The sequence below is a fragment of the Pongo pygmaeus genome, chromosome 5 (genome assembly GCF_028885625.2).
Source record: "Pongo pygmaeus isolate AG05252 chromosome 5, NHGRI_mPonPyg2-v2.0_pri, whole genome shotgun sequence".
Classification (NCBI taxonomy): Eukaryota; Metazoa; Chordata; class Mammalia; order Primates; family Hominidae; genus Pongo; species Pongo pygmaeus.
Window position 1 is genome coordinate 13,285,482 of NC_072378.2, and position 26,037 is coordinate 13,311,518.

The following is a 26,037-nucleotide window of genomic DNA, read 5'->3' on the forward strand; positions in this document are numbered from 1 at the left end:
CCAGAACTGTAAGAAATGAATCTCTGTTCTTTATAAATTACCCAGCCTCAGGTATTCAGTCACAGTAACACAAAACAGACTAAGAAATGTATCTTTGGCAGTCTGGTGAAGCTAATGACCAATTTTGGGAATAATGGCCCCCCTCCCTGCCCAATAAGGTTTTTTTTAAAGAAATTATTTTTATTACTATTATTTTTGAGACAGGGTCTTGCTTTTTCACCCAGGCTGGACTGCAGTGGCACAATCATAGTTTGCTGTAACCTCAAACTCCTGGGCTCGAGCAATCCTCCCACCTCCACCTTCTGAGTAGCTGGGACTATAGGCACACACTACCATGTTTGGCTAATTTTTAAATGTTTTTTATAGAGATGGGATCTGGCTATGTTGTCCAGGCTGATCTCAATCTCTTGGCCTCAAGGGATCCTCCTGTCTTGGTCTCCAGTAAAGTTTTTAAGTGTGCAAAATAGTATGCATATAATTACAAAATAATAAATTATATTGATATATAGTTCTCCAAATTTAAAAAGATTATCAATAAAACAATGTATAAGCCTTTCACTGAAGTATTAAATAACAAAAGCTGGTTGTGGTCTACTGGTTTCCATAATCTCAGAGAAGTAATGAGTATAAATGCCACTTCAAGATATCGCAAAACCAATAATGAGATCTGAAAATAGATGTGAAGCCTGGGCAAGATGGTAAGACCTCATCTCTACAAAACATTTTTAAAAACATTAGCTAGGCATGGGTCCACATTGGTAGTCCCAGCTACTCAAGAGGCTGAAGCAAGAGAGTTGCTTGAGAGCAGGAGTTTGAGGCTGCAGTGAGCTGTGTTTGCATCACTGCACTCCTACAGAGCAAGACCCTCATCTCTAAAAAAAAAAAAGATGAAAATAGATGTGATTTCTATTGGTGATAAAGTCACAGATATTGCTTACACAATTGTGATTTGTTGTCATAATTAAAGAAAATACTGAATTTCACTTACAGTTAGTGAAAATAAAGATGCGTTTTTTTTCCCCACCTAAGTTCAGAGACACCCCTGCCCCCAGATTCATATTCCAGGCTGGGAGCCACTGGCATAACTGACGGATGGAAGGAAGAGAAGAACGGACACAGAGAGATTGGAGGTGGAGAATGAGAGCAGGCTTGGAAAGAATGAGATCCAGCATTAGAAGGGAAAGATGTATCTTTCCCTCTGACTTGGTTTCCCCATGCAAGGAAGAGGAAGTAGGTGGGTACAGCATATATTAGGTCATTAGGAAAACAGGTAAAGAAGCTTTCCTCAGATGGCCTCAGAGTGAATGAATGCATGAATGAAAGCAAGAGGTTGTTGTAAGCAAGTAAGGGAGAAATCCGGATGTACAGGAAACCTAAGGAGAGAAGATCCAGAACTGATCTGAGGACTGAGCCAGGGAATCCAGGAGAGCAGAGGCCGGGGGCTAGATGGAGCGGGTGAGCATCCACTTCTGCTGGCCAGGCTGGTTCACCTAGAGACTTTCTTCAGAAATTCTATGCTGCAGGAGGAGACAGTAGATTGAAGTGACAGCCTAGTGGGTGGATTCTTTGAAGGATGAGGAGGAGTGAGAAGCTTTGTGTGTGCATCAAAAAATAAATAAATAAATAAATAAAGGCTAAATGGTAGATTTCTGAGTGGAGAGTGTGTTTGAAGGGGCCCAGGGAGGGGACTAACACATGGTGAAATGGCAGATGCTGAATCCTTGAAGACTTCAGGTTTGGGGGATTTGCAAATCGCAAAAGCAACAAGAAAGGAGGAGGGGATCCAAGGTGTACTCGGGGTCTTTGGGATGTTGCTCATTTAACACAGTTGTTGGCATTAAAGAATTTCCAGGAAATGTCAACAGTTTGATAGCTTTGAACAGCCCTAAAAGTGACTCAGCCAGATGGTTCCTGTAAGAATTCTTCCCTCATTCCTCCTTGTCTGCCGTCCTCCTCCTCATACAAGCTGTTTCCAGAGTGCAGATTAAGGCTTGTCAGCCAAAAAGGAACCATACTTCAGCTATCTCAGGCAACATTTACTTATCTTCACAACCTTTCTTATTTTAAGTGCAGAGCCGTCTGACCTTTCGTCTGTTTGTTCCCCTTCATCTAATTTACCCTACGTGAACTACCGCTTTTCCTGCTCCCCTCTCCTTCCCTTGCTGGTCCATTAATGCCAGCTCCTTCCTCTCTTTTTTTTTCTCCCCATCCTTTCCTCTCTCCTGTTTCCTCAGGGAGATGTCGAGTTTTAGCACTTCACAGCCGGAGTGATACAGAGCTGCTCTTTCCAGGCTAGCTCTGTCTTTTGCTTCGTGGCGGAAACTTGACTGTCAAGTCCGGATCCCTTGGCCTAGAACTCTGAAGAGTCAGCCTCATCTGTTAGCTCCGAGACAGGCAGCTTTGGGAAGCTGAGAAAGCGCAGATCCTGGTCTTGCTCCTCTCCCTGGAGTTTCACTAGCTCTCAGGCCTGCTTGGCCTTTGCTTCTGAGGAGTCTGGAGTGATTTGCCCTTCCCACAGGTGCCTCAAACAGCCTATGTCTGACTTAAATCTGATTTAGACCCTTTCGTTCTTCCTACAAGGGAGTTAGTGACATGGGGAAGTTCAACACTGAGCCTGAACCTGTGGGTTCTGTGCACATGATCTGCACATCAGCTGCAGCCCCTCAGGCCTTCCTAGGGTCCCTCCTTCCCAGGGCATTGATGGCCAGTGATGAGTAGGTCAGAGACAAAGGGGCATACATACACATGTATTCCAGACTGTTGTTCTAGGATTGAGTCCCTTCAATGAGCGAGAAATGAATTAATCTATAATTGCCCAAGAAGGCTTCTAAAAGTGACTTAATCTTTCACTTTCAGTCATGGCTGAAGAGAAGCAGTTAAGGTGATTAGAATCTGTATAAAATCAGGAGAGAAAGGTGGTTCTATAATTAGAATGACATTTTAGAGGAAGTCCAACAACCAGCTTAGGTAGTTTATCTTACAGAGTTGTGGTTGGACCACAGCAATGCTACAAAAGCTGTCACAGCTCAAGTCATCATTCAGGAGTTTACCCAGCAGATGTAGACTCAGAGATAGGATTCAAAAGGGAGCCTCACCTTGAATGCACAAGGCAAAGGATTTTGAATAGTTTCCATTTGCATCAGCTTTTTGTAGCAGTCTTGGCTTAAGTAAATTGTAACACTGCGCTTCTTGCGGTGACTTGGCATAAACTCTGTGAAGTGATGTGCCTTCTTCATCTCTGTCATCTAGACTTCTTGGACAACATTCCCTGCAGGGGCCATTGCTACTGCCAAATGCATAAGGGCTGGGGTGGGGGAGTGAGGGCGCCAAGCCTAGGGGATATCTAGGTAGAGGGATCTTTCCTGCTTAAGCAAAAGTTAGGTAAATAAGGGTCAATAACATGGCAGCCTATGACTTAGAGTGAGGTGAAGTTATTTTTGTTTTCATTTCTATACAGAGTTCTGCATACATCATGTATCTGTAATTCATTCTTACAGTAATTGTAACAGTCATTTCATTTTTTAGATCGAGTCACCCAGGCTTGTCACAACAGGTGCTAAAAATGCACAAGATAAAAGAAGCAGGAAGTGAAACCGGAAAATGGTTCTGTGAATCTGGGAGGTGGGGTGTGCAGACAGACATCAGAGGACACCCAGGTTTCTGTTCATTTCACCAGTAAAGAGCAACCTGAATGACTTACCATGCAATTATATCTGTTCTTTTTAAGCAACAGTTCAGAGACTATGAAAGCAGCACTGATCATATCATGTGGTTTACTAGGAGGCATATAATCCCAGGTTTACAAAGCAAGAAATGGGACTAAATTGAGACAAACCAACATCACAAAGAGAATCCAAAACCCATGAAAGAAGAACTAGCTCCTAGATTTAAATTTTATATAACTGGTTAGGAGATTCGAGTTTTCATCGAGGGTTGGTTCTCAGGTCACATTGCTGAAAGAAACTTAGGGGAATGGATGCCATCGTGATGACACTTCACATTTGGGTGGATGGTGCTTTTAGTTTTGACAAAGCACTCTCCTTTTTGGCCTTATTTAGAACTGCTGTTAGATTTACTGCAGAATCATGTGGTATGAGAATGTCATATGTTCAAGATAATAATCTATGTGGATACAGGGGTTGCTACAATTTTATCTAATAGATGGACTGAATTCTGGACGTATTTATATCAGGACCTGCTCATGAAGGAGTGAATGAGATTTCAGATTTTGTAGTATTAATTCTTATTTTTAAGTGAAGGGGAAACCATAGACCAGAAGGAACATTCATGAGCATTCTCTAAGACTCAGCAAAAGATAGAAAGGAAAGGCCAGCCCCTCCATAAAACACTCTGTGTCATGCAAATTTGAAATTAGGCTGAGCTCAATCTGAGATGTTGCCCTTAAACACTGCTAAGAAGGAAGTAAGCAAAGATGCTCTTTTAAATATGGTCAGTGCTGGGCGCAGTGGCTCATGCCTGCAATCCCAGCACTTTGGGAGGCTGAGGCAGGCAGATCGCTTGAGTCCAGGAGTTCGAGACCAGCCTGGGCAACATGATGAAACCCCATCTCTACAAAATACAGAAAAAAAAAATTAGCTGGGCGTGGTGGCATGTGCCTGTAGTCCCAGCAACCGAAGAGCCTAAAGTGGTAGGATCGCTTGAGCCACAGGAGGTGGAGGGTGCAGTGAGCTGTGATCATGCCACTGCACTCCAGCCTGGGTGACAGAGTAAGATCCTGTATCAGAAAAAAAAAAAAAATTGTTTTTCAGTGCTTGGTGTGAAGTATTAGGTTACAGTGTTAAAATACTAGAGAATTCTAGAGAATTCTAAAATTTGCTCCCCCAATCTAAGAGCTATGTTCTCATCCTCTTGTTGTCTACACTAGCTTTGGACACACAAACATATACCCAGAGGCCATAGGTAGGTTACTTGCCTTTCATTTTCACATTTCCAAAATGAGGGTTTGAACCAGATGGCTTTGAAATGCCTCCAGTTCTCACATGCGTTGGTTTTCAATCAAAATTGTAGGTCTGTTGATTTCCATTGTTCAGCTTCATGGATGCTGACTCATGAACAGCCTCCCCCAGCACACGCACAAACACCACAGGCACCCACACCCCTCTACCTTGGATGCACCCATTCATGCTTCAGATCCCACAAACTGATCAGGTGCCTATATTGAAAGCAGCTGGGTGTAAAAAACAGGCAAAGAGCTGGAATTGTATTTTCTTTTAAATCTTTATTTATCCTTTTCATTCCTTTATCCCACCAATGCAAATTGCGGAGAACAGCTGGAAGCCACGTCGGAGCGGCACAGGCCAGCTGGCTGAGTGATGCTGACCGCTGGCTCCGAGCATCGAGCATTGCAGAGGTCACAACGGGCATCAGCTCTGGAGCTCCTAGCGGCAGACACAGGGCTGCTGGAGGCCCGCAGGGAGGGCCGCCTCCCAGCTTCCACAGTAGTTTGGCCTTAAAAACACTAAGAACAGTTGCATTCATTGTCTTTTTTTTTTTCTTCTTTTTTTCCTTTAATAATAAAAAAGAAAACCAAAACCTCCTATAATTTATAAGCTATGTTTGACTATCTACATTATATAGAAAATATAGACTCTGTTTACTTTATAACACACATCTTTTTCCCTTGATAAATAACTCTTTAAAATATCTAGTATACATGCCTTGACTTCTTATAGATATAAGTTTGGTTTTATACATACACATATACATATACTCATGTTTGTAAAACACAATAAATATATACTCGACAATCACAGCCAAACAAATGCCGTTTTGGTTAAAAAACACAACAACAACAATAAAAAGCAGATGAAGTACTATAAAAGCACCAGGCAGCAGACAGAAAGCCATATTTGCTAGAAACTTCTCCCTCCCCTGGGCAAGGCACAGGGCAGAAAACTAAATACGTCCAGGTGCCTGAAAGAGAAGGAAGGCGGCAAAGGAATGGGTCAGATCACAAGCTTTTGTTTTGTTTCTTAGCCTGGGATTAGACTAAGAATTACAAATAAGTCATTGCATTTATAAGGAAAAACCAAGGGGCTCATTCAACAGCTTAGCCCTTGTGGTGGCTGCAGGGGACAGTAGAGACCTGGAAGGGGAAGGAGAGAGACAGTGACCTGGTGACAACTCCATGACTATTTTCTAGCCCCTGCCTACATCTGCCCAGGCAAGCTTTTGATTGCCACACTAAGCATCAAGCCATTGCATATAATATGTTCTTTTCATTACTCTATTCACTGCTGGTGTAAACAGAAAGGAGGATTCAGTAGTGCAACACTTTAGGAGGCTGAATGAGAGCCTCAGTTTCGGTGGCCCCCTCAAGGGCTCCAGCAAATGGGGACTGTGACGTGGGGGAGAAAAAGGCCAGTGGGCCATTGCCTTCCACTCCTGAGACAGTACCGGCTTCACCTCCAGATGCCAATGGGAACACTGAGCCCATCACCTTTTAAAGAAGCGCAGGAGGTCTTGAATTCTCCTATGAGAAGTCCCAGAAGCCCCAGTCAGTCTGGGTGGGGGTCCCCTGAAACTCAGAGCACACTCCAGCTGCTGGCTCCTGTGCCTGGCAGGGAGAAGGTGGAGGGACGGGCATGCCTGCCACTGACAAAGACTGATAATAACTCTCTAGCTGCGCACCCGTTTTCTTCCATGGCCCTCCTCTTTCTCCCCAAAAGGAAATTAAAATGTGGGGTTCTGATCATTGATTTTTAAACAAGCTCCCCAATGTCATGACCTCTGCTCTGTAAACTCCAAGGCTCTGATGGCCAAAGAAAGTAGGCGGTGGTGGAGCAGTGGGCGGTGGTGGAGCAGTGGGCAGTGGTGGAGCAGTAGGCGGTGATCAGGGCTAGATCTGTATTAATATCTAGGAGTGGGGTGGGGATACGGGTGGAGGGTGAGCCAAGTAGAGCAAGTCTCAGGAAATCCCAGAGGTGAAGATGTGATGCACATCCCCCATCCTTGCCAAATAAAATACAAGTTAGAGATCATTGTTCACATTACAGTCACAATGGGACATTTTAAACAGCTCGTTTTCTGAGTACATTCAAGACATAACTGAGTTTATTTTAAAAAATGGATTTCCTGGCTAGGCGCGGTGGATCACGCCTGTCATCCCAGCACTTTGGGAGGTCGAGGCGGGCGGATCACAAGGTCAGGAGTTCAAGACCAGCCTGACCAATATGGGGAAACCTTGTCTCTACTAAAAATACAAAAATTAGCCGGGCATGGTGGCACGTGCCTGTAATCCCAGCTACTCAGGAGGCTGAGGCAGGAGAATCGCTTGAACCCGGGAGGCGGAGGTTGCAGTGAGCTGAGATCACACCATTGCACTCCAGCCTGGGTGACAGAGTGAGACTCTGTCTCAAAAAAAAAAAAAGGATTTCCAGATTTCCCTGCAACTGCTCAGCGAATCAAGGTCCAATGCAGGTCTAATTCCAACTTCTCCACCCACTAGCCACAGGACTTCAGACAAGTCACTTCATCTTTCTGAGCCTCCTTTCCCTAGAGCTCTGGAGGTGCTGTGTGAGGCAGCATGAGACTTAAGAGGCAGAAAACCTGACTTTTCGTCCTGGCTCTACCACTAAAGATGTGAGTGGCCTTAATCATTACTCTCTGTTATGTAAAACAAAGGGACGGCTATTAGACTGTGAAGCCCCTTCAGATGCAGCTGAATTTACTTTCTGCCCAGAAAATAATGAACAAAGCTGATTCTGCCCCCAGTACCCACCAGAACGCAAGAGATCAGATCAGAAACCCAACTTATGATCACAGGTCAAATTCAATAGCTGTGGCCATGAGACAAGATGAGGAGAGTAAGGGTGTAAAGGTGCAGTGCACAGCTAAAATTTGAGTGACAAACTTTAAAGCCCCACTCCCTGAGAAAGGACATTTTCCTACGTTATATTCAGACCCCCAAGAGCAAATTCCAAGGCCATCTATAATAGTCAGCCAACAAGATTTTGAAAATCCCCAGCCCTGAGGCTTGCTGCATCACCTACAATCAAAATCAACATAGGAAGTCAATTTTAAAAGAGGCTGAGTGATATTTCCATTTTGGAAGGGGAAGAAACACTGGCTACTTCTATGTGCAGCTCTACAGCCTCCTGGCAGAACATCAGATGTTGCATCCTGCTGAACAGGAGGGTGCTGACAGCAGGCTGAGTGGAGCCGCAGGCCAGTCCATGCTTGTCACAGTCCTTCCTGGGTGTGAGAGCAGACCCCTGTAGACATTGATAAGGAGTGGTTTCCTGCCTGGCAAGAGCGGGAGGTGCCCACATCTCTTCCTGGGAGGCAGTGTGGTCTGGAGGAGAAGATTATGGATTTGAATGACCTCATTTCTGCCTAACAGTTGTGTGACTTTGAACAAGTTCCTCTTCTTCTTACTGCCTCCATTTTCTCATGTGTATAAAAGAAATAGCAATACCCAACACTATAGGGTTGTTTTTATGGATTGTATGAGATAACATACTTAAAATACTCTGCACACAGTGGACAAGTCTTGGAGTTGGCCAAGACCACCCTAGAGTCCAGATATACCTGGCACAGTGGTATTTGTGGCCATGTAGGCTAAGGGGGGTCTGGGGTGCCCTACAATGCAATTGTCTGTTGAGAGGAGAAGTCTTGGAGGAGCTGACAGTGATCACAGATTCAAACTTTTCAAATAGGCCCAGGGCACTCCCAAACATTTTTTAAATACCAGGTAAGAACGCTGACCCACACCCTCCCTCATAACTTGGAATCTAGGCCATTCACACATTGATGGGAATGAAACAGGCGTGCAGGAACTAAATGGGAAGACTCTTAAAGCACTGCCTCCTTACATCAAGGCCCTTGAAACACAATAAACAAAGCAGAAAGGAGCCAAAAGATTGCTGGGTTTTAGTCCTAGGTCAAAGTCAGCTGTGGGTACCCAGACCCCTAAGGGCATGATGAACGGTGCTGGGCTGAAACAAAGTCCTTCTGCAGAACGCTGTTGAAGGCTAGAGATTTCAGCTTCATATAGCTACCCCAAATTAAGTCTTTGCATGTGGTGGGATAAGGGCAAATGGAGCACTAAAGGAGTATCTCAAACCCATTTGCCACATTTTATATTTAAAGAAAATGAACTATCCAGTTCTTTTCTTTCTCTTGTTCCTTCATCTACCTACTACATGCATTTCAGTAAATAAAATTTGAGTACACTCACTAAAATATTTTTTCATGCCTCTTTTAAAGAATATATGTTCTTTCTAATATCCCAGCTTCAAATGAGATTTTTTTGTTTTAGACATTAAATATTTATTACAGAGCTTAGAAGCCTTTGTGGGGACCTCTCTCCAAAACCCCAAGTATTGGGAAAAGATTTCCCAAGTATTATGGTTTAGTACAGAAACATACAATTGAAACCCCAGGAATATCCCTATTTAGGTTATGAATGACTTAGAAAAATGAAACCCATTGAATCATTTTGTTTGCTTTCCCTTCATCCTTAATCGGAGCCCTTCAGGCTAGCTAGAAAATAATAATAATAATAATTCCAATGTTTGCCCAAAAACTACTTTCCCAGGGAGCAATTTAGAAGAACCAGAACCAGCTGGGTATAGTGGCTCATGCCTGCAATCTCAGCACTTTGGGAGGCCAAGGCAGGCGGATCATGAGGTCAGGAGATCGAGACCATGCTGGCTAATACAGTGAAACCCCGTCTCTACTAAAAATACAAAAAATTAGCGGGTTGTGGTGGCAGCCACCCGTAGTCCCAGCTACTCGGGAGGCTGAGACAGGAGAATCACTTGAACCTGGGAGGCAGAGGTTGCAGTGAGCCAAGATCACACCACTGCACTCCAGCCTGGGTGACAGAGCGAGACTCCATTTAAAAAAAAAGAATGAGAACCAAAGCAGTCCATGACATGGGCCTCTGTTCAAACTATTATTGGCAGACTTCCATTCCAGCAAATCTCTGGTTTGGAACTGATAGCTGCAAGAGCTGGAATGCTGACCATGAAGTCTGTCAGCAACAGGTCAGGGACCACAATGAACCACGCATGGAGTTTCAGCTGACCCACCCTGCAGTGCTGTAGCAAAGCCTCAGGAAGCAGGTTGACTCCTTCCAGGAAGGCAGTACTTACTTCTCTGTTCTAGAAAATGCCCAGCATTCCCCTCGTGTTTGGACACACCACACTTGTACCTACGAGTAGCCTGGGCTTCAAAGAATATTGACCCTAGGGAGGACAATGAAGGATGCAACTGATTGGACTGTTCATTCTCAGATTTTGCCTACACAGGCTGGGGGTGGACTCCAGGCCTCTTAGATTCCCTTCTAGTTCTAATGGCAGCTATCTGAAAAGAACTCTAAACCTCAGTTGCATGTAAAGACACCTGTTGGACTTCAGTGAGCCTGTGAACAAAAGCTACGTAGACTTATGAGGAATGGCTTCCACGTCCACACTTGACAAATGTCTTATGTGGGGTGAAGAATTAAACAAAGATAACAAAGGATAATTCCCTGTTCTCTGAAAGCACTTGATTGGATCTTTCTTTCAAGACCAGATCTGAATTTTTTAAGAATGGTTTCAGCAACATTTGTTGGTAGCAAGCATTCAAAAATCTGTGTGTGTGTATGTGTGTGTGTGTGCATGTGTGTGTGTGTCTGTTCCCTTTTGGCACTGCCTGCTCCCAGCCTGCAGTTCAGCATCTCTAACAAAACTCTGTAAGCAGAGTGTTCAAGGACAAGACAGACAGGAGACCAATTAGAAGAACATGTTTTTTCCAACATTAGCCTTCTCAAGCCTAAGTATGGCCCCTTAGGGGGTTCTAAATCCCCATTTTAGAAACACTAGAAATAATGTTCCTTGTTGTCCTTTTGTTTTGTTTTGTTTAGTACCTACCCCCAAATTCTCAGGTGTCAGAATCCTGAAAGCAAATGCTGGAGCTAAGGAAAATACTTTTTTTTTTTTTTTTTTTTAAAGGAAAGAGGATTCTGATTGGAACTGAAGGCTTCCTTTTTAAATCCACAAAGCTGGATGAATCTCCTAAAAGCTCTTGCCCAGCTTGGTAGGAGAGATGGGTGATAGAGCCCCAAACATCTCCCTGGCTAGGCTCACTTTACCCTCTATTTAGGAATTCACACTGCAACACTGAGGCACACAGCTCTCCCTAGTCTTTGGGGGCAGGATATGAGCTTATGGTCAAACCCATACTTTGTGCTGTCTCCTTGGCCCTGCCTGGAGAGCCACGTGGCATGGCTACCTTAACACCTCAGTAATCCCTCTGATACTCAATTCCACCTTTACTGGAAATAGTGTTATAAGGTGACTCCTTGCAGTTTTTTAATTGTTGACAAGTTCAAAGAGATATTTTATTCTCTGCTGCCCCTGCTTTGCTGCAGCCTGTGCTCTTTCCTTGTGGCTTCTGGGAGTCCTGCTTTTCCCTTGCTATTTCTGACCTCTCTTTCTCCACCAGGTGAAGGGCAATGAACCAAGTACAAAGACACACCCTCAGTGCTTCCTATGAGGAAGCCCAATCAATCAAAAGGTGGCCACTTTGCTACTAAGCACTTTTGCCTTTAGATACCTTACATCCAATAAAAAGTAGCTTCCTGGAATTTGAACTTTCTCACCAGCCCATCCCACCCCTAACCCCAGCCTAACAGGCTTCTGTGGACTGTGAAAATGGGCCTTCTCCTGCCATCAGTGGGTGTCCCAGGCACTGAGCTTGCCATCTGATACTAGTGCCTTGACCTTGCAGAACCACTTGGCTTGCAGAAGGCCAAGGTGTGTGGGATGGATGAGGTAGGGAGGGACGCAACCCCTCCTTGCTTGTCACAGTAAAGGGCAGCAGAGGCAGCTAAACCAAACAACTCTCCTGCAAATACCCAGCAGGGATCCTCCCAGGGCTCTCTTGAATGCTTCCAGGCTAGGAGCTCAGCCCACCAACAGTCTGGTTTGGGGTGGGTCACCGGGACTGGAGTTCACCTTCCTAGATGCCATTTATTCACACTGTCCCTCCACCTCCCTGATCCCCACATTCCCCACGGCCACCCTCTTCCCTCGGCCCTTCCCTCTCTGTGGACATCCCCTGCAGAAGGCTCAAGTCCCCGAGGTTCTCAGTCTGTGCTAACAGTAGAGGGACATCCTGCTGCGGCGCATGGCCTCGCTGATCAGGTAGGCGGGGCTCAGCTCCGGCTCCTCGGTCATGATGGCAATGTTCTGCCACTCGCCCGTCTGGCTGGATCTCTTGATGGTGTCCACCACGCACAAGGCATACAGGCAGTCGTCGAAGGTGGCGGCCATGGTGAGGGGCCGCCCGTCCCACGTGCGCCGGTCGTCCTGGTCCTGGAAGGCCTGGCGCACCGCCTGCATCATCTTGATGGTGCCGCGCAGGTAGGGCGAGGGGATGTCGCTGAAGGCCTTCTCCGGAAGCAGGGAGTTGCTCACCGGCGTGGCGTCCTGCACCAACAGCTCCTGCTCCGGGGCGCTGTTGCGCTGCCCGTACAGGTCGGTGCCCACGGCCAGCAGGCGCCCGGCTGAGCCCACCACAGTGACATCTTGCTTGAACTCGCCGGGCACGTTGAAGTTGAGGGTGACGGTGCAGCACACCCCGCCCTCCAGCACCATCTGGAAGGTGCAGAAGTCATCGCTGGTGATCTGGCGGATGCCCTTGATGTGGTCAGTCTGCTTCACGAAGGTCTTGAGCAGCCCGTGGACCTTGACGGCCTTCTGGCCGGTGAGGAAGGTGAGCAGGTCGATGATGTAGGTGCCCACGGAGTGCAGGCCGCCGCCGCCCATCAGGTCGTCGCAGCTCCAGTTGTACTTCTTGCCCAGCAGGCTGCCGCCGTGCACCTGCACCTCGCACACCAGCGGCTCGCCCACGTAGCCCTCCTCGATCAGCTGCTTCATGCGCACGAAAGCCGGCAGGAAGCGCAGCACGTTGCCCATGATGCTCATGAGCTTGGGGTAGTAGTGAGCGGCCGAGGTCATGCGGAAGGCGTCCAGCGGCGTGGCCGTGCGGTCGCAGATGACGTTCTTGCCGATGCCTGCGGGTGGGAGGAAGACAGCGGTCAGCGGGGCAGGACCATGTCCCAGCGCGCGTCCCTGGGTCAGATCTTAAAATATTTCACATTAATAGAAAAAGAAGGTCAGATGTGGTGGCTCATGCCTGTTGTCCCAGCACTTTGGGAGGCCAAGGCCGGAGGAGGCCTTGAATCCAGGAGTTGGAGGCCAGCCTGGGTAACATGGAGATATCCTGTCTCAATAATAATAATAATAATAATAATAATAATGAGCCAGGCGTGGTGGTGCACGCCTGTGGTCCCAGCTACTCAGGAGGCCAAAGTGGGAGGATCACCTGAGCCCAGGAGGTCGAGGCTGCAGTGAGCTATGTTCTGACCACTGCACTCCAGCCTGGGGACAGCAAGACTCTGTCTCAAAAAATAAAAAATAATGAAAATAAAAAGAAGATATTCTATATATTTCAATATTACTTTAAATATTTATGTTGCATTACTTAATTTGTTGTTTTTTGTTTGTTTGTTTTTGAGACAGAATCTCACTGTTCCCCAGGCTGCATTGCAGTGGTGCGATCATAGCTAACTGCAGCCTCAAATCTCTGGGCTCAAGCAATCCTCCTGCCTCAGGCAGTAGGTGCCACCACACCCAGCTAAACTTTTTTTTTGAGACAGATTCTCACCCTATCACCCAGGCTGGAGTGCAATGGCACCATCTCGGCTCACTGCAACCTCCACCTCTTGGGTTCAAATGATTCTCCTGCCTCAGCCTCCCGAGTAGTTGAGATTACAGGCGCCTGCCACCATGCCCAGCTAATTTTTGTATTTTTAGTAGAAATGGGGTTTCACCATGTTTGCCAGGCTAGTCTGGAACTCCTGACCTCATGATCTGCCCACCTCAGCCTCCCAAAGTTCTGGGATTACAGGCGTGAGCCACCATGCCCAGCCATTTTTTTTTTTTTTAAAGAGATGGGGTCTCCAATCTTTTTTTTAAGAGACAGGGGTCTCCTTATATTGTTAAGGCTGGTCTCAAATTCCTGGTCTTAAGTGGTCCCCTACCCTCTAAGTCCCCAAAGTGCTGGGATTACAGGTGTCCTGGTCCCAAAAGGCCATGAATTACTTAGTTTTAATGTTAAATGTCTGGTATTGATTTAAATAGTAAGGTTTATTTTAAGATATTTAAGTAACCTATATTTTAGAAATGTTTAACAATATTTCCTAAGATAGTAAAAATGCTTCATTTTATATTTTATTTATATAAATCTATAACATTTTAAACAGAAATAGATTTTGCTTTTATATTATTTAAATACAAAATATAAGATAGTACTATTAAAGTATACAATATAATCTTTTTACATATAAAATATATTGTTATAGTTATCTTATATATAAAATGTTTTATATGTTGTATTTTATATTTAAAATATTTTTAGTAAAAGTGTATTATTATTAAAAATCATATAGTGAAAGGAGAAGAATGTCTGTATTTGGACAGAATCAGAATACATAAACTTAAATCCTAGCCAAGGTAAGTCTAATTAAGTGTGAAGAATTTCTTAATGATACCCTTTGAAGGTCTAAGCTTTTGGCTGACGTCTTCCCCTCTCCACCTCCCACAATTCCCCAGGATTGTATTTTGAGCATTATCATGCTTGTTTATTTTGCATTCCAGATTAGGGCTGGCAGTGGTCACAGATTGTTCGTTTAAAGTTTTTCTTTTCCTTTAAAGAGCGGATATCACCTAAATCTGAGGAGTTGGCAGTGCCTGCTTCCTCCCTGATCCCCATCTGCTTCAGGGTGGGGTATGTTGCTTTTGGCCAGTGGAGGTCAGGCCAAATAAGACTTAGTCTTATGTGATGACTGTAATGTGTGTATAAACTACACAGAGACCAAAACGCCTCTCTGAGCCTTTTAGGAGACTAAGTGGTTCTGGGTCTGGGGAAAACAAAGGATCAAAGGAAAGGAGAGTGGCAGGGAATGAGAAAGGGATTTATTCCATGGAAGCCAAGAGTCAGGGAAGAAGAAAAACAACTCAGCTGGACCTGGAGAAACAGCCAACTGGAGGGCAAGAAAAAAAAAAAAAAAGAATGACACAGATTTGTTAGCAAGTCAGATAAAACAGATGCTAGGCAAAAAGACTTGGGAGTCAAAGCACCTGTCCTGGGGCAGGTCTCTGTGGTCTAGGCATGCTCACCCATAGACCCTCTAATGGAGACCTGGGCACTCCAGCCACAGATGTGGGAGAGACCCCAAGAGAAATGGGGTGATGAGACACACACCACCCTATCCCACTTGTCCTGACTACAGACACTCAATTGACAAAATCCACGAACCCTTACAACGTGCTGAGCTAAGATGGGGTTTTGTAGAAGTTGTGAGATTACAGATGTCTGTCCAGGGCCACAGCCTGGCACATGGCTTTCTCATTTTCCCACTGGAAGAGCTAGCCAAATCCTAGAACTGGTCAGTGCAGATTGCAGAAAGGAAATACAAACGATGGCTGTCAGTTTCCACGTGCACATCTAGTTCTGGCCCTGAGTGAAAAGCCTGGAGGCTACAGAATGACCACACCTCCTTGCTTTTTTTTCTATGTTGGCAGAGCTGGGCTGGTGCCCCTGATGGCCATGAAATAGCAGTGAGAAGCTCTTTTAGTGCTTAGCAACCAGATGAGGACTGAGGCTCTGGCAGAGAGATGAGATAACATTGGTTTGTATCGCCAAAAGCGCCACACACCTGTGTAACATTATGTTCTGACAATATGATCCTGTAGGCATAAGGCTCATCTAACACCAGCTCATGCTACCAGGAACAGATTTATATGTAAATGCAGTGGTAGGTAACTGCAGGGACAGGTGACAAATACTGCCAAAATCTGCCTCACACCCATTGGGTGTAGGCTCTGGCCTCTACCACACCCTATTTCAAGGTCCCCAAAAGCAGGATCCTGACTGCCATCTCCTTAGTATATGCTATTGGTCATATTAATGGTACTTAAGAAAAGTTTTTTATTTTTTTCTATTATAAAAACTATAAAGTAAAATAATAAAAGAAGAATAATTAGAGAAAAATGACCCATATCCCTTCTCTACACACCCAAAATAATGATTGCATGGAATTCTTTGCAGCTCCATAGATAAAGAGATTTTGATGAAAGCTCCAGAAGATGTAAAATGAACATGACATGATACACAAAAATGCAACTCCATCCCGAGACTCATGTGTGGATTCCCCAGGGATCTGAGATACAGACATCTCTTCAGGCTATTTATTAGGTTGGTGCAAATGTAATTGCGGTTTTGCCACTAAAAGTAATTGTGGTACCCTCTTTTTAATAGTGAAACTGCAATTACTTTTGCACCAACCTAATATATATGATATGGCTCCACATTATACAGTAAGGTCCTCGAGGATAAGGGCTGGGTCTTTTAATGCTTAAGTCTCCATTGATACCCACAGCACCTTGTGGTGCATCCAATGTGCAGCAGGAACCCAGCAAACCTTGTTGCCTGCCCCACCTTTTTGCCCACAGTCTTTTGCAACATTCACGCTTTACAGATGGGTCTCAGCAACATCTTAACACACAATGTCTTCAAAAGTCAAACGAGACTTCTAGGAATTTATCATAAAGAACTAATCCAATATGCAAGCATGGCTTCTTGCCCAAAGATAGTTTTGACTGCATTATTTATTATAGCAAAAAACTGGGAACAGAGGCTGGATGCGGTGGCTTCACGCCCATAATTCCAGAGTTTTGGGAAGATCACTTGAGGCCAGGAGTTTGAGACCAGTCTGGGCAACAGAGCAAGATCCCATTTCTTAAAAAAAGCCAGGCGTGGTGGTGCATGCCTGTGGTCCCAGCTACTCAGGAGGCTGAGGTGGAAGCATCACTTAAGCCCAGGAGTTTAAGGCTACAGTGAGCTATGACTGTGTCACTGCACTCCAGCCTAGGTGACAGTGAGACCCTGTCTCAAAACAAAAAAACAAAACAACTGTGAACAACGCAAATACCCAACAGAAAAAGGGGTAAGTCAACTGTCACGCAGCCATATAATCGAATATTGTGCAATCATAGAAAATGATGCTTATGAAGACTTTTCAATGGCAAGTAAGAGGATTATGATGTAATGTTAAATGAAAAGGGCTCTATTCATAGACATATATGGTCTCAACCCGCTCTAAAATGACAAAAGAAAAAGAAAAACCCTAGGAGGTTTACTCTGATTAGTAGGAGTGGTTGCATTAGTAGGATTATGATTGATTTTATTTTCTTCACTACATTTTTCCATATTTTCTAAATTTGTAATTTTATGGTCAGAAAAAAAAATGCTAATTAAAAAAATCCACAAAGAGACAGGAAGACCTTTGAAGGACAGCACTCACAATAATGGGAAAAGGGTCCTCCAAAGTCTAGGGGAGCTGGCAGGTCCCAGCTCTCATGGGCCCATCCCAGTTCCTGAGCCCCGTAGAGCTGGTAGAAGGCTCTGCTGACCCTGAATCTTGAAAGCTTCAGAGTCCCGGCCTCTGTTGCCAGGTCTTCTTGCTCCATTTGCTCAAGACCTCTTTATGATTCTTAGTGAAAGCTGTGGACTGTCTCTCCAAAACATGCAACTCAGACAGATGCACAAAACTCTGCCACAACCTGAAACCCATGCACGGATCCCCTCCAGTTCTGAGGCCCAGGCACCATCATACATTGTACAATAACTTCTTAAAGGCTTTGGGACATATTGTTAAAAATAAGATAATCCTTCCAGTTCTAAAAGGAACCCAAAATGCAGAGCCAGCAGACCCTTCACAAATTGCTAAGCAAAGTTTGTTTTCTCTGCAGTCTTCCCTTACCCTACCTCTCTCAGGGGGCTTCTGAAAAGCCCACTCTGAGATCCTCAAGATCCTCAGGTTTTTTTCTTTTTCCAGCTTTTCCCCACCCAAATCTTCGCTATCAAAATGTTCTTGCTAAAGGGGCACAATTCTAAGTATAGACGTCTAGTCAGACACTGTGTGTGTGTGTGTGTATGTGTGTGTGTGTGTATGTGTGTAGGTGGATTAGTGTGGCACAAAGCATTCCCCTCATCCCTAAAACCACATGCAACGTAAAGGGAACTTGCATTGTCTGAGTGTGTGGTTGACATACCCCACAATCCTGGGTGTGTCAGATGCCATTCACTGTATGCTGGGATTTCTCCCTAAGAAAGCACACAGATACCTGTTCTGCAAACTGCCTGTCTGTCAACCTGGGCTTTGGGCTCGGCTCTCCAGCAAATACCACAGGTCTTTGATGTTCTCATGACAATCATCTGCCTTAGCATAGGAGAAAGCACCAAAATGGCTCTTTAGAGAAAAGCACTCTCTCTCCATTTAATGTAGGAAATAAGTAGAGGCAGTCTTGCACTCTTCCCTAAGCATGTGGCTATGACATTTCTTTGACTTGAGGGTAAGTAGATTCTACCGGGAAGACAGAAAATGAGGGGTTCAGGCAGAGGCAGAGGCCCTTTTTTTAATAAGCTCTTTACAGCCATGGCTAATTTTCTAATGGAGAAACCTACAAAGGCTTTCCCCCTTTTGCCATGAGAAAAGAATACTGCTCTAGGTCACTCTGCACAGCCTAAGGAGGCTGTCTGCACTTTCTTACTCCTAGGTGAACAACTTCCCTGAAAGGACGAGGGAGCCACTTGTCCCATGCTGTGTCCACACGCCTCTGGGAGCACCAGGCCAACACATGTTCTTTAGGTCTCAGGTTTACATCCTCTTGTGGCAAAATGTGGTGCCCTCTTTCTAAGGCAAAAAGATCAAAAACTTTGGGACTTCAAACAATTTCAGAGATAAAAATCATGCTGCAGAGAATTAGGCAAAGGGACTTGGAACATATGGACTCTCTTTCACTCCAGATTAACAGGCAGTGAAAAATGAAAACCATGAAAACAAGAAGTGCCTGAGAAAGTATGTTTTGTGTTTTGACAAGCCCCAAACATTCCCCAGGTGGTGGCAGAGGTCTGGCAAAGTCCCCTGGTGCTCTCAATGGTGGTAGAGAAACGGGAGGGGCTTTCTGTGCACATGCGGGTATGATGGATGAGGGTCACTCCGCTGCATCCATCCAGGACTGTGAGCCATCACGCCACGGCTCCATGCTCAGCTCGCCCCCGTGAGGGCTCTGTCCCTGCATCCAGAAATGGCTGTCTTGGAGGGTTGCCGCATTTGTCGATGTGATGCAGTGTGACCACGGGTGAGTGGCAGAGAGCACACGGGGACTGGCCTGGGTCTTCTGGGGAGGCCTTCACAACTCACTCCACAAAGACCAGGCAGCCCTTTGTGTGAGAACAAAGAGCTAAAGCTGGGTCTTTTGGAGGCTTTGGGGCTTGAACCAACCTAAAATTTTAAGACAAGATCCTCTCAGCAGCAAATAAAGCAAAGCTATCTGTCCTTAAAATGGTGGAGCTGAGAGATACCTTCCAACCTATGTCGCCGTGCTGCAGTTAGGAGCAAAATGAGATCCGTGGGAAACTTCCGACGGGTGAGAGTGCTATGTGCAAGGCAGTGTGCCTGCTCTTCGTCAGAAGCTTTTAAGTTAAATAATTTCAGAAGGAGCTTTACTGCCCTCCTGAGATCCCTCACGGGGAAATGGAAAATCAGCTCCCTCCGAAGCCTGCTGAATGTGTTCTCTGTAACCAAGCCAAAATATTCATGGCCCTCCTGAGAAATCTGTGCTATAGGGAAGAGTTTCCAGCCCAGAGACCCTAAAGCCCTTCAGGCAGCTGCTCCCCTTATATCCTCCAAGCTCAGGGTCTCCAAGTTGTGGCTGAGTCTCTGTTCCTATCTCAGGACAGATCAGAGCTTTGGTGGGACTGACACTTGATCCAAATGGTACCCCTGGGAGTCTGGGCAAGGGGCTTCCCATTCACACCTCTAGGGAAAGATGGAGCTCTGTTGTCCCACAGAGCAGGTACCCATTGCTGCCCTTCATCAAGGAAGTTATCCCTGGGTACCTGAAGGATGGCTGACACCTGGCCACCCAGGGACCAGGGCTGTTCCCTAACATAATCAGCCTGGAACCTCAAGCATCCCTCCCCGTGAGCACATTTCCAATCACATACTCCCTGATCTAATCATGGTGGAAATCTCGGAGGCAATGCTACTTTCCACGAGTTCCTCCCCATCATTCCACTTGTGTTGACAGCCCCTTATCTTCTCGAAGCCAAAACGGATGCTAGTTCTGCAGGCTGGCTTGCAGCTGTCCCAGCAGATTGGCAGAGCCCCTGAAAGAAGTCCCATCAGATACGGCTTCCTATTTTTTCCTCGCATTTGCAGAAGGTAGAGATGGCTTGCTTTGCATTTCAAGTAGGGAACTCATTATCTTCATTTATACTCTGTTCCTTCAACATTTCTGTGCTAGGCACTGGGACCAAAAAATGAGTAAGAAAGATGAATAAGAGCTCACAGTCTAGTAGAGGAGACCAATCAAGAAAGGCGTGATTATGGAATGCAGATCTCAGAAAGTGATAAACAATTAAACCATAAAGGAAGGGCTGCCCAACCAATTTGGGCACGGAAGAAAGTTTTGCTGGAGAGGGAACCTTTGAGCTGGGTTCTGAAGCATGCATAGGAGCTTGCCTATTCATCATTCAGAAGTTTGGGTCAGGTATAAAAAATGGTCTAAAATAAGATTAATGGTGTTTAATGTAGAATCTGGGAAACTGCTAATACTGGACTGTTTATAAAAACTGTTGTGTGTATGGCCAGGTGCGGTGGCTCACACCTGTAACCCCAGCACTTTGGGAGGCCGAGGCGGGCAGATCATGAGATCAGGAGATCGAGACTATCCTGGCTAACATGGTGAAACCCTGACTCTACTATACAAAAAATTAGCCGGGTGTGGTGGCGGGTGCCTGTAGTCCCAGCTACTCAGGAGGCTGAGGCAGGAGAATGGCATGAACCTGGGAGGTGCAGCTTGCAGTGAGGCAAGAGCGCGCCACTGCACTCCAGCCTGGGTGATGGAGCGAGACTCCATCTCAAAAAAAAAAAAAAAAAAAATGTGTGTATATCCTGATGAGCAATTTTCTGAGAGAGGTTCATTAGAATCTTAAAATAATCTGTGATTCAAGAAAGAGTAAGCAGAATTGGAGTTTAGAGTAAAGAAAAAGAAAAAAGTCAGGTCAAAGACAAATCTCTGGTTTCAACAGAACTAAGCATATGAACAGGCAGAGCTATTTATAATCCCTCCATCTCTGCACCCTGAGACATGGGACATTTAGTCACTTTCACTCTCTCACTCACTTACTGCAACACTCCATTTAGGCCAGCTCTTTTTCCTCTTTTATTTTTCTTCCTGCAATCTCCTTCCTGCTCCCCCAACACACACACACACACACACACACACACACACACACACACTACGCTTTTTTTTTTTTTTTTAAACTTGGAAACTGCAAGAGAAGTAGAAGTATTATCAGGGTTGACTGGTCTAAATTCCACTCTTCCCTCTGTCCCTTCCTCCATATACATTAAAAGAGGCCATTTGGAGAGATTAAATCCCCGATTTTCAATCTCCATGAAAGTTCTTAACATAAATACAACTTCCCAACTCAAAAGACTAGTCTGATCAGCTCATAGTACAAATGGCACAATTTCAAATAGCAACAACAGTCATTTATTGAGTACTTACTTTGTGCCAGAGGAGGCTGAGTATTTTGCATGCATTTTCATGTTTTAGTCTACACAACCAGGTACTTGTCCTGTTCCCATCTTACAGATGTGGAAACTGAGCCTCTGAGGGGTAAGCAACTTGCCTCTGATTCCACAACTCAATAGTAGTAGAGTCAAATCTGGGATTTGAACCCAGATTGTCTAGCTACAAAGCCAGCCTAGTCTTTTTAAAAAATATGGTTTTGTTTTTGTTTTTTTTTCTTTTTGAGACAGAGTCTCGCTCTATCGCCTAGGCTGGACTGCAGTGGTGCAATATCAACTCACTGCAACCTCCACCTCCTAGGTTCAAGCCCTTCTCCTGCTCAGTCTCCTTAGTAGCTGGGATTACAGGCATGCACCTGTAATGTACCTGGCTAATTTTTGTAATTTTAGTAGAGACAGAGTTTCACCATGTTGGCCAGGCTGGTCTTGAACTCCTGACCTCAAGTGATCCACCCGTCTCGGCCTCCCAAAGTGCTGGGATTACAGGTGGGAGCCACCACGTCCAGCCAAAAATAAGTTTTTTTAATTGACACATAATAATTATACATATCTCTGGGGTATATAGTGATGTTTCAATACATATAATATATAGTGATCAGATCAAGGTAATTAGCATATTCATCATCTCAAATCTTTTTTTTTTTGAGATGGAGTTTCACTCTTGTCTTTTGTTGCCCAGGCTGGAGTGCAATAGTGCAATCTCAGCTCACAGCAACCTCTGCCTCCCGGGCTCAAGCAATTCTCCTGCCTCAGCCTCCCAAGTAGCTGGGATTACAGGCATGTGCCACCAAGCCCGGCTAATTTTGTATTTTTTAGTAGAGACGGGGTTTCTCCATGTTGGTCAGGTTGGTCTTGAACTCCCGACCTCAGGTGATCTGCCCACCTCGACCTCCCAAAGTGCTGGGATTACAGGCGTGAGCCACCGCACCCATGCCAAAGAAATCAAATCTTTATGATTTCTTTGTGTTGGGAACATTCAGTATTCTCCTTATAGCTATTTGAAAATGTACAATAAATTATTGCTAATTACAGTCACCCTACAGTGCTATAGAACGCTAGGACTTATTCCTCCCATCAATCTGTGCTTTGGGTCTGATTTGAACTTTTGCACTCTTCCTCCCTTCTGACCACCCTTCTCTTAAGGCTGGCTAGGTTATTCTTTGCACTCATGTCACCCAGAGATACACGCTCCCATTCTTGCTGGCTACACGTACGTGCCTGTGCACATATGTGCAATGTCTGCAGCACATAGCACAAAAGGAGGGCTCTGAAGACAATCATGCGACTGACTGCAATGAGCTTCAGAAACCAGGGTGGTGGGGATGGGAGGCCTGATGTTCTGCTGGGTGACATCTGAAGTCTCAGGGCAATTTGATTAAGTTTCCATCCTAATTTCACACTTGAAATGGAAATGGGTCAGAGTGACTCATATTCAGCTCCTGTGTCAAAACTCCTGGGGCTATCAGTGGGCTCTCAAAGAGGGTCACAGCCAGTGAAAGGAAGTCAGGATGCCTGATGGTGATGGGACTTAGTGTTGAACTGAATTAATTGCTCAAGTGCTTTCTACATTCAACCCCCACATAAGGCCAAGCCCCTATCCCACCAACCCCTTTGTGGACCCTCCCCCATGACTCAAGCCTGTTGCCTGGGCCCTCTTATTGCCCAGGAACCCCCATCAGCACAGGGATTTTCTCAGATTGCTTCGTGTGCATTTGGTCATCTAATGACAGAAACTATCACATATGTAACGAGCATTTATTCCTGAAACACTTTCCAATTTCTGTTACCAATTTCTGTTTCCATTGTTCTGTTATTGGTAAATCCCATACATCTCCATCTCTACAGCTTATATTTGAGGCTACAGTTGAGAATGCAGATATGATATTGGGGAGTCACTAGCCAGCTCCTTCCAGCAGGGGCATTCCCCAAGAGAGAAAAGAAAAGCTTGCTACTTCCAGCCCAAGGGAGACCAAGGGTAGAGGTCTAGAAACAACAGGTAGGTATGTAGAACCAAGAGACCTTCCAAGCTAGTGGCCAGCTTCCCATGCAGGGAGGCCTGGGGCAGCCCTCCTCTTCGTGTTGGTGGCACATACAGACCAGAGTGTGAGGGGGCAGGGAAGTCGGACGAGGGCAAGAGGGCCCATGGGAGAACAGAGGCTTGGAGTTGGATACAGTGGTGACAGTGGTCAGGGACTTGGGGACAGAGGAGAATGGCCAGGACTGTGAACTCCAGCAGTTGAGTCCTGCTATAATTGGTCCAAAATAGCCAAATGACAACCACTGTACCTCAGTGGTCACTACTCTAGAAAGTGGCCTAGAACAGCCATTCTTGAGCCTACACCACCATTCCACGCTTGGACAAGCCAGGATTCAGAGTGTACCCCCTGGATCCAAGGGACAGAGCCAGAGTCTCATAAGCCACACTATCCCCATAGAAAGAGCCAATTTCTGGAGTGGAAGAGGAAAAAGCAGAATGCCAAACATTGGGTCACCAGAGTCATGTAAAAGAGGCTGAGATACAAGAAAACACAAATGATTGGGTTGGGTGAGATTGCTGGGTTGAACTACAATTCCATTTCCTCCTACCCACCCACCTAACAGGATGGAGGCCTAGAATGGCGGTCAGCCTGGCTGTCAAGAAATAAAGGAATCTATGCTTTCTCTTCCCAAGTATGGTGTGAAACCTCATCACACATCCAAAAAGCTGGGAACCTCCTGTCATCTCCCAAAGCCCCCACGTAGTCCCCAACAAAACTTCAGAATCTCCTTGTTGATTGCAAGTCAATACTTCAAGAGAAACACTATCCTCACTGTGTGCACAGTGGGAAGGCAAGATACTTTAAACTAGGCAACATCTCAGAATAAATGTAGGAAATTCTCTATTCAAGGCAGGTTGTGCTTTAGTGAAGGGATCACAAGTGTATTTACCCAGCAGATACTTTTTTTTTTTTTTAAAGCCAAGATATTTCACACAGTCCTAAGTTTTGGTCTCAAAAAATGCAAAAATCCAGAAACATTGGGTTTCTTCTGCAGAGCCTCCTGCATGACAACACTCAGTTGTAGCTGTCTAGTGGCTTCCACAGTTAGATGGCATGTACATCTCCAGTATACCACAGTCCTCACCAGTCCCTAGTGCATTGCTGTCCTGTATTAGTTTTGTATTGCTGCTATAACAAACCAGCACAAACTGAGCAGCTTAAAACAACACCCATTTACTGTTTTTCGTTCTCTAGAACAGAAGTTCAGGTGGGCTCAGCTGGATCCCTGATTAGGGTTTCACACAATCATTCTGGAGAAGAATCTGCTTCCAAGCTCATTCAGGCTGTTGGTTGAACTTGGTTCCTTGTGGCTGTAGGACTGAGGTCCCCATCTCCTTGCTGGCTGTCAGCTTCTACAGTGCCCACTTTCGTGCTGTGTGCCCTGCCATCTTCAAGCCAGCAACAGTATGAGGAAGTTGGATCCTTCTCATGCTTGGAAGCCCTCGGACTTCCTCTTTTGCCACCAGTGAGAGAGACTTTGCCACCTTTCCAGAGCTCCTGTGATTAGATTAGGCCCATCCAGATGATCCCCTTTTTGCCATAGAACTAATCACAGAAGTAACACCAAGTGGCAAAGGTCCTCTTAAAATTCTACCTCCCACAGTTCCTCCAGCCCTGTCCACTCATTGTGTTACCTGCCTGCAAGCTCTAGAAACCCCCACAGAGGAAGAGTCTCAAGTATTCTCAGACATATGTCTACATTCCTTCCAAACCTCTCTTTGTTTCTGAGTTCCTTCAGTAGTTTTTACTCCATCAAAAAGAAAGACTCAGTGAGGTGCTCTAGGGTTTTTAAGATCAATTTTTAGTCCCTTGTTATCAATGAGATTGTGTCCCCAGCTCTGGGCTCCCTGTAGGCAGTAGCAACAGAAACAGGTGCAGAGCAGGGCCAGAGCCTCAGTCTTGGGGCAGAAAAGAGCACAAGGAAGAGAAAAGGAGCTAAAATTTTATGTATCCACTTGGCATCAGGGGCTTCCCTTTGGCTCACTTAAGCACCACTCCAGCGCCATCACTCCCATTTGTAGAAAATGGTGAACTAAGGCTTAGAGATTATGATCGCCCAAGGTCAGAGATATGTGCAGATCCAGGGTGCAAATTCAGTTCTGTGGTCCCAAAGCCCCGCGTTTTCCATTTTTCACATGAGTGGAGTGGGGGATAGGATGAAACGACTGAGCCTCAGAACTACCAGGTGGGTTAATAAAGGAAGCGCCAACCCCTCAGGCTCCACCCCCAGCAGGCCCCAGCACTGTATTGAGAAGATTTGGGAAATCAATGAAAGGAGGGCAGAGTCTAGAGCTTGAAGATGAAAGAACTGGAAAGCAAGAA

General features: G+C 45.4%; 1 protein-coding gene across 1 annotated transcript in view; it reads right to left on the reverse strand.

Annotated features, from left to right (window-relative positions):
* Positions 1–5,219: 5,219 nt before the first annotated feature.
* The window catches only part of GFOD1 (Gfo/Idh/MocA-like oxidoreductase domain containing 1), a 129,040-nt gene continuing 108,222 nt past the window's right edge, over positions 5,220–26,037 (reverse strand). Inside the window, exon 2 of the mRNA XM_054491815.2 lies at positions 5,220–13,024. Coding sequence (XP_054347790.1) covers positions 12,105–13,024 — 920 coding nt within the window. The 3' untranslated portion in view covers positions 5,220–12,104. The remainder of the gene's footprint in view (positions 13,025–26,037) is intronic.